This window comes from Chaetodon trifascialis, chromosome 12, assembly GCF_039877785.1.
Source record: "Chaetodon trifascialis isolate fChaTrf1 chromosome 12, fChaTrf1.hap1, whole genome shotgun sequence".
NCBI classification, from domain to species: Eukaryota; Metazoa; Chordata; class Actinopteri; order Chaetodontiformes; family Chaetodontidae; genus Chaetodon; species Chaetodon trifascialis.
The window spans coordinates 9,318,842-9,327,868 of record NC_092067.1 but is presented as its reverse complement, the minus strand read 5'-3'; the positions used below and the strand labels follow the sequence as shown (position 1 = coordinate 9,327,868).

General features: G+C 42.7%; 1 protein-coding gene across 1 annotated transcript; it reads right to left on the bottom strand.

Annotated features, from left to right (window-relative positions):
* Positions 1–402: 402 nt before the first annotated feature.
* LOC139340733 (G-protein coupled receptor 183) lies at positions 403–1,691 on the bottom strand. Its single transcript, XM_070976670.1, has 3 exons — positions 1,331–1,691; positions 645–1,159; positions 403–567 (listed from the first exon to the last, which is right to left on the bottom strand). The coding sequence occupies exons 1-3, from the start codon at positions 1,689–1,691 to the stop codon at positions 403–405; spliced, it is 1,041 nt and encodes a 346-aa protein (XP_070832771.1).
* Between the last annotated feature and the right edge of the window lie 7,336 nt (positions 1,692–9,027).

Sequence of the window (9,027 nt, the reverse complement as noted above, 5' to 3'; positions counted from 1 at the left end):
TAAATGAACAAGACTATATGACACAACTGTTACTACATGGCACACATACAAGAAAGGCAAAAAGAATAAGAAAGGCAATAATACACACCTTCACGTAAAAGGAAAAATAAAATAGATATGGGACAACGCATTTTAGACAGTTTAAGTCTCAAACATCATTGTGCTCAATACTTTAACAAGGCGAAGAGATTTTTAAGTGACACTTAAGATATTGTGACAACTATGCATATGTACATACAAATTTGTCACGATATCTCATGTGAAAGACTTGTTAGTCCTTTCCAAAGAGAGCATCAATATGAGAGACAAAAATAGGCGTTTTCAAGCTGAACACAGAAAACTGGGTCTTTTCTGTGTCTCTGGTTGTGGGCATATCTCCTGCAAGCTCAGCTGTGGTTTCTCTCAGGTGTTGCTGCTGCTGTTCTCAGCTGTCATTTTGGAGGAGGCACCAGAAGTGTACAGATAGTCCTTAAAGAGGCTCAACACCCGCTTCTTGTAGGTCTTAATGGCAAAGAAGTAGATGACAGGGTCCAAGCAGCAGTTGAAGTTCATTAGTGAGACGGTAACCTGCAGGAAGAGGATAGAGTGTGAAAAGGAAACTGATGAAGAATGTTTGAAGTTACATGAACAAACACAGTTCCTACCTGTAAGGACATCTTAAAGGCCCTCAGTTCCTCGCAGGTTGGCTCGTGATGTATCTTTCTGGACATAAACTGCATAACGTTGAGGTGGTATGGACTGAAGCATGTGAGAAAAGTGAGGAGGATGAGGAGAATAATGGTGTTGGCCCTATGATTCCTCTTTGATCGACCCGTTACAGAGTTGTGCTTGGCTGCAGCTCGCAGCTTCAGGTTGATCTTGGCGTAGCAGCCCATGATGATGACAAGTGGACAGCAGAAGGAGACGGCGCAGGCCAGAAGCAAGAGATAAGGGGTGTAGAGAGAGCCCTCAAAGTTGAAGTACTCCATGCAGGTGTGTCTTTCCTGGTCCTCATGCAGCATGCTGCGGAACAGAAGGGGAGCTGTCTGCAGGGATACCAGAGCCCAGACCAGGCAGCAGACCCTGCGAACCACCCTCACACTCCGCAAACACTGCAGCCGGTGTGGATGCACCATGGCCAGGTATCGGTCCAGACTGATACAAGTCATGAAGCCAATACCTGTTGGCAATATAGTGACTATGTAAAACAGCTTATGGACAGAACAGAATATAGAATACAGAAAAGAATGGCAAAACAAAATTCTAACTTCACAGATCACAACTGAAGGTAGAGGTCAAGAATTTAGGCTAAACGGTACTTTTCAAATTTTGACAAAAGCATTAATATTACCTGCATAGGTATTTGCAAAGAAGAGAAGTGTGGTCAGTCTGCAGAGAAGGTCGCCAAAGGGCCAGTCAAAGTGGCGGATGTAGTAAGTAATTCTGCCAGGCAGTGCCAGAGTGAACAGGGCATCAGATAGAGCAAGGTTGACCAGATAGATGGAGGTGGAGTTGAACTTCTGCTTCCTCTGGCAGATTACATACAGAACCAAGCTGTTTCCACACGCGCTGATGATGAAAACCACAGAGTAGAAAATTGGGAAGAGGACCACTGCAGCTCTTTGGTAGACAAACACATCACAGCTGCTCTGGTTTGGAGAGTTTTCAGCTGAGTCCAGGGTAATATTTTCAACAACCACCCCAGCTGTCATGTTGAGGAGAGGATCACTGTAAATGATAAAGCATTAGAGATGAATCAGTGTGCATAAGGAAAAGAACAAGAGACCACTGAGCTATAGAAACAGGTCATCATAGTATAGAGTACTCACAGCAAGAGGTGGGCTTCCCAAGTTCATTCACTATTAATCCTCCTGAGTCAGGTGGTTGTGCTTGTAAATTGAGCTGCGATACTTTAAATACCTCTGGAGATGTTGTGTGCAGTGTTCAAATCCCACCTCTCCTTTTTGACATCATATGTCTGTCAAGCTTTGTCATACTGTGACCCCAGTAGGTAGCTGACACACTGCACAGTGTCACAGTGTGCTGTTTCATAGCTTTTCACTGACAACATTGAAGCAAATTTATTAGATTCATCGTCCCCTCTGTTTTAGTATATTATAGTATGTTAACTAGTTACATCTACTACAAACCAGTACGATGTGTGTATGGATTTAATGTATGTCTTGTGCTATTTTATTGTTTTTGGAATTTATTGATATCACATCTCTATTAATGTTTAAATCTGAAAAGTTCCTGTAGAAATGAGCTACAGACTCTATGAGCTGATGAGTTGTGCTTCTGGTGGTGTGCAGACACCCACTGAGAGATGTCAGCCAAGCATCCAGAGATTTGTGCTGCCACCTTCAGTCCAGGGACAAGACAGAAGTAGTTGAGTGCAGACCTCACAGTTTATGATCTGTAGCACAGCAGTGCTGCAGAGGTCTTGTTTGCGTGTGAGAGAGAAAGAGATAGAGAGGCAGTGAAAGAGAGATATGCAAATAGTGATTGTGCACATATGCTCACATATAAGATGATATCCAACTTGCTTGTGAAGACGTTAAATGCGTGGATTGTAATGCTTTGAACAAAAGCATCTGGAATGTGATGTGCAGTGGCTACAGTTTAATAAAACATGCATGCATGTGTTTGCTCCTGCTTGCAGTAAATACAATGTGTTTTTGAGAAAGGTCAGATGAAGTGATAGAGTTTGAGGTTTTATAAGACGTTGCTGCCTCTGAGGTTTCTCAGGTCTTTACTCTATGTGGCTGAGGTGAAGGCAGGCAGGCCTGAAGTGGAGCTGATGGAAGATATAGGAGGAAGCTGTAGCACTGCTGGTGCCTGTGCAGAGGCACGATCCTGTGATGTGTGGATGAATCACTCACAGTTTGTCACAGCTACATACATCTCAACCACCAACCCCCCAAAAGATTAAAAACATGTTAACAATCTAAACTGGAAAAAAAGAACATGATGTTAGATTCTGAGAATAGTTCTAGTAGTAGAAATGTGGCACCGCAACTCTGCTTCAGCAAGGAAGATGCAGCTGCAGTTTGCAAATTCAGACAAAGAAACCCTGGCTGATATTTTATAGAAAAGATCATTTTGCTCAGAAGAATAGCGTAATATCCACTAAAGCTTTATTATTAACCCTTAAAACCTCAATCAAAAAACTCTCCAGCACTGTTCTAAATCATATCAAAGTACATTACAGCGGCCGAGCTAACAGTAGAAGTAAACCAGCTCCAGTATCTCATCTGGCTCGCCCACCGAAGCTTTCCAGGTTGCTATAATTGAAATGGATGGCTGCTGGATAGGCAAAAGGTCACTAATTGTCACCAGTCAAATGCGGTTATAATACAGCTCACTTAGGTCACAATGAGAGCTCCATGTAGACAATGTCACCTGCAGGTGAGGAGCCCGCTGCACTTCAGGCCTATGTTTCACGCTCCATTAATTTTGGGCGCAGAGTTAAACATTTCGACGCCACCATTTGAACGGCGTTCTGGAAAAGGAAAGGACAGTCGTTTGCCGAGTGCTCGCTAGGTGTCCTGAGGGTCTCTCGGTGTTAAATACTGCAAAAGGACATGAAAAGAAGGAGGCGATCACTTCTGCTCACGCATTTTCACTTCCTAAAATAAGCAGTGGAAACCCATTTTGACTACGAATGTCATGAAAGTGACTTTTACATCTGTGCATACTTTAAACCTGCTCCAGATTATGATTTTAAAGGAATGCCAAAAGCTTGAAACTACAACAATGCCTGCCTTCTTTTTTGGAGTAACTCTGCACTTAAATACCTAAACACAATACCCAAATGTAATCCAGTCAAAAGGACTGGTTACAATATACTGCATTTTATTTAACAGTATTCTGTTTTATATGTCACACTGGCACCATGAAAGTGGCACACATGGTCGTGTGTAGTGTGTTTGCAGCTTTCTGGGTTGATGGGTGTGTGACATGAAAGGTCTTAGGAAATTGAAAGTGACGACCCAGCATGGAGCATGCATGGGAGTCACTTCTCAGAAATGTGACCTTTTTCTGGTTGTTAAGTCAGGGGTGGGCTAAAAAAAGGGGGGAGAAGGGGGAACAAACTGATTTGAAGAGAATTATACAATAGTCAATGGTGCAACTGCAGCCCATAAAAGAACACCCCAGAAGGCATATCGTTTTAAAGGCACCCTCATGGTGGAGGGGGACCAGCGGTGTGTTGGTGAGGCAAACTGGGAATGACTTCTGGTGTCCACAACATGTGTGGTACAGCCAGCGTGGTTCCACAAACGGTGCCTAACCAAATTTAGGATGTTTTTCGCTGCCAAAATGAATTGTGTATGAAACTTCCCCCACATAGTTTAAATTTAAATCCGGTTTATCAAACCAACTTCGCTGTGCTGCTGTTGACCCGTTCAGCAGCAAAATAAAAGCAATGCTGTTGCGTGATGGACAGTGACTTTTCAGTAATGGTGATTTTTACACATATACATGCAAGAAACACAGTATACATGTGTGTAGACAGGTGCAATGCAACAGCTATAAAACATAACACCACTAGAGGGAGTGCAATCATTAGAAATCAGAAACAGAAAATAATACAGTGGCCGCGATAGTGAGGAGCAGAATGAATTTGTTCAAACACTTTTCACTAAAGATTTACATGATTTTCATATTTCTAAATTAATACTGTTATTATACAAATTCACAGCTGTAGCATTAATATTGCGTGCTTGTGTGCATGCGTGTATTTGCAGTTGTTGTGTGTGTGTGTGTGTGTGTGTGTGTGTGTGTGTGTGTGTGTGTGTGTGTGTGTGTGTGTGTGTGTGTGTGTGCATAAGTAGACTGCTGGACATACCGCAGGGGACTCCTGCATTGTCAGGGGGCCTCATGTGGCTCGTGTCTGTTCTCATCATCACCATCCCCCCCCCGCATCAGCCGCCGCCCGCCCCTCCCAGGCCCTGTCCCTCGCTCCAGCACGCTCGCGTGAAGACTTTCCGTTCACACTTTGCTTCATGCTTGTCACCTTTGCCACTGATGAGCTCTTTGTTGTTTTTTTCAGCTAACACTTTTAAACCCTTCGCTTCAATAAGACGAGCACACTGCTCCACTCTACATGGCTTGTTTGGTGTTTTGGAGTGTAAAGCGAGCGCAACCAGGTCATCCAGAGGAAAGGGTGCTTGTACAACTTACACAAAACAAATGAAACAAAGTGTGATCATTTCCTAATCCTTTTTGACATATACTCAATGAAAACAGTACAAAGACAATATACTTAATATTGTACCTCATCAGCTTCATTGATTTTTGCTTATGGATTCTTATTCTGAATTAAATGCAGCAACATGTTTCAAACAAGTTGGGACAGGAGCAACTAAAGACTGGAAAAGAAGTGGAATGCTCCAAAAACACCTGTTTGGAAAACAGGTTGATTGGTAACAGGTGAGAGTATCATGATTGGGTATGAAAGGGGCATCCTGGAAAGGCTCAGTCGTTCACAAGTGAGGATGGAGAGAGGTTCATCACTTCGTGAACACATGATTGTATAAATTGTGTCGCTACATGGGCTCAGGAACACAGTTCATTTGCAAATGATTTACACAGCGTCCAAACCGTTGCACTGACTGAGTGTGTGAGTGTGAAGGAGCATCATTATTGGCCGTCTCAGGTGTGTATGGACAGCGTCTTAAAGAAAGAATCCCTTTCATTCATAGTGAGCCTTTCTTAATCCAACATGTCACAGTGTTGACACTGGTGAAGCCGGTTGTGAAAAGCACTCACCAGCTCATTGTGACTGGTGTCCTTCTGAACTGCTCATGACTTCACACCCATGAACATACTGTGACTTCCACAATTCTCCCACACTGAGGAGAGTCTCATGGTACATAAACCCATCAGTTTAATGGGCTCATCACACACACACACACACACACACACACACACACACACACACACACACACACACACTACTCAAAAGAGCGCCCACAGATGGTAAGGTCTGATTGGTCCATACACATTGTGGGATTCAGTGTTTTCTTGATTGCTAAGACTTGAAAAAGCATTGACTTCAATTACTTTTACTGGTCTGATCACTGGCGCCAGAGGCATCATTTTTGGTACCTCAGAAGTTGCTCCTGGGTTTTGGCCATTTTATCATCAAAAACATGGTGACAGCAAAAGCTTTGTTGTAGCTTCAGACGAAACAAAAACAAACAAACAAACAAACAAAAAACACTACATCCAAAAAAAAAAGAAAAGCACAGTGAAACACGTCAACATTTGAAGGCCTAATTCTGAACAGAAAGCCTTTTAGGTTACGCTGCTGCTGGAAACCAAGACATGGTATTGTTGGCATGTAATAAAGAATTTTAAAACCAAGAGAAAGCGTAGAGCAAAACAAGCACTGACACATCATTTCTTAAAGTCCTCAATGCTGGTTTTACTAATCCCGTCACTTCATTTTTAAATGCAAAAACTAGCTTTGCTTTCTCAGGGGTTTCAGAGTTTTCTTCAACAAAACAAAACGTTCAATCTCAGTTTCATGATGAACATTTCTTATGAAGCCAAATAACAAAATAAGTAGAAAACTTGTAGTCGACACAAACAAACTAGTCATAGTCATACTGACAACAAAACCACATTGCAGACTCGTGACTTCGTGTAGTTTGATGGACTTAATCAGTTGTAGACTACTTTATTATTAGCGTGATACATCATTGATCCTCATGCCAATTAACCCACTCCCCTACATAGGTGAATCAGAGGTCAGCTACAGTCCAGCACCCCTGCGGCTGGTGGGGATTGAAAGTGACTTGTTCAGGAACTTGTAAGCAGCACAGAGACTTTGCCGATACAGGATCTGAAACCAGTCAACAGGAGGTCTTACAGAATCGTCCTTTTGATGCAATGTGGTTTTTGGTGTATACTTCTGCTGAAACTCTTTCCAAAACACAGCTGAGCAGCACCATCTTCAGGATCTGCAGCCAAACGATCCTTCCAGCTCTGAGCTCTGACATGTGGCCTCTGGTGTTTCCTCCTCTGCTGCTGCTTTTTATTCTAGTTTTTGTGTTGTCTTTAATACCAGGTCTTTAATGACCTGGGTTTCTATTGTCCTTCTCTGCTGTCTCTAATATGATTTGGTTTGCAACTTAACGCGTAAATCTTTAACAAATGATACAGTTAATGTTTAACTGATTGATAATTGGTTTTAATGAAGCCTTAAACTGGGCTTAAAGTGCAGCAAATTCTTAACACAAAGCTTCATAGAGGCAGTATGCACAGATCAAAACTGGTGAACATAAGGTCTGCTCACTGTTCCTCTTCACTGATGTTAGCCCAACATACACATAATACACTTAAACAAAGCTTGTATTCATCTGTGGCCACTGACTCGAGCTGCATTTGAAGATGTGGCCTTGTTCTCTGGTCCGTGTCGTGGCAGGTTTTCAGGTCATCTGAGGCGATGTGCATATTTTGGATGTCATCTCGGCTGTTGTATTATTGTTTTATTCACAGGGCATGGACTAATTATTTCAACAGCTCTCTTCATTGGGGAGCAGACTGACAGTTGCCGTCATTGGAGTGATCAGACTGTTTCTCGGACTCGGCTGAGGCTATTTGATGTATATTAACAATAATTGGTGCCACCGCCACAATGATGTTTAGTAAACCTTTGTGCTATTTTCCAGGAGGATGCCCATGAGGAATTTTCTAGTAGCTGCTCGGTCTACAGAGACGCCTTCAGAGTCAGGACAGATGGGAGGACTGCTGTCCTCTGCAGATCAGGGACACCACGACCTTATCATCATTATCACATACAGGACGTACAGTCTTTGTCGTTGTCTTGTTGTCTCTTCTGATCAACAGAAAGCCTCATATCTGCCACGTACACTCCAGTTCCATTACTGTAACATTTCATCAACTGAATCATATCGAGCATGTCCAAAACAATGTGGCATTTGTTAAATGTAATAATAAATCTGAGAAACCGATGAGGTGTCATTTGAGTGAGAATTTACCTGTCATGTAATGAGTAAGAAGGTCGTGCTCATTAATGAATTAAGTCTGATGACTATGTGGATCATAAAAAGATAAGAAATTAAGAAAAAAGGTGTGTTACATGAGAGAAATAATAGGATTTGTTTGCAGTCACATGCAAATATGCCAGTAAATACAAGTAAAGTGCATCAAACAATATGGTGTTATTTATTTTATTTCAAAGTTACTGTAGATTAAAATTGCTGTTGCTCTTTACTCATTGAGACTTTTTTTTTTTTTTACTGCTTGTCAACTATAGCAGTTTTCTTGCCATGCCTTGTCACTCAGGGTGGATGACAAGGGGTCAAATGAGTCAAAATGTGTGTGTTGTTGTTGTTGTTGTTGTGGTCGTTTGATTTTGTGGTATAAGTTATTTTCTTACGTTTCTTCCTGTTAGGTAATCTGGCAACCAGGGCTGGTGCAGCGAGGTGGAGATGTCTCGAGTTCCAGCATCTAGCAGCGACTCCAGCAGGTTTTGAGTCTGCCAGATTCTACAAGTGAATGAGAGGCAGATGTGCGGTGACAGCACTATGCTCATTAGGCCGAATCAGTGTCACACTGTGACAACTGGCCAACTTGAGGCTTCTCTCGTCACTCAATGCTTAATCCATTCAGCCAAGACCAGCTCGGACTCTCCCAGACCTCATTTCAAACCATTAACTGTTCTGGCATCTCTCTTTTGCCGAAAACAGAACCTTTAAGGTTAGTTTAGGCGTATGCTGCGCTGATAAATCATTCCTGGAACAGCCTGTCCAGCCCAAATATTGCTCTAAATCTACTGTCCTCCTCACCTAACTCTGATCCCAGTGGTATCCCAGCTGACCACTGGTCTACCCTGCTCCATAATCCCAGCTGTGTGGCCAGCTCCGGCCCCTCAGGGCCTCCATCCCTGGGCTGAAGTTGTGATATCTATTTCAGAGCACTACAGACCAGACAACCACCACTGTGGCTCCAGAGAATTCCCTGTCCAGCGATTACTGATGGTAGCACTCCGCTCATATGCTTTAGCATCTCCTGTGT

Coding starts and splice junctions, on each gene's coding strand:
- LOC139340733 (XM_070976670.1), bottom strand. CDS start 1,691: ATGACAGCTGGGGTGGTTGTTGAAAATATTACCCTGGACTCAGCTGAA. Junction 1,160..1,330: donor CTTTGCAAATACCTATGCAG/GTAATATTAATG, acceptor TATTGCCAACAG/GTATTGGCTTCATGACTTGT. Junction 568..644: donor CCTTTAAGATGTCCTTACAG/GTAGGAACTGTG, acceptor CTCTTCCTGCAG/GTTACCGTCTCACTAATGAA.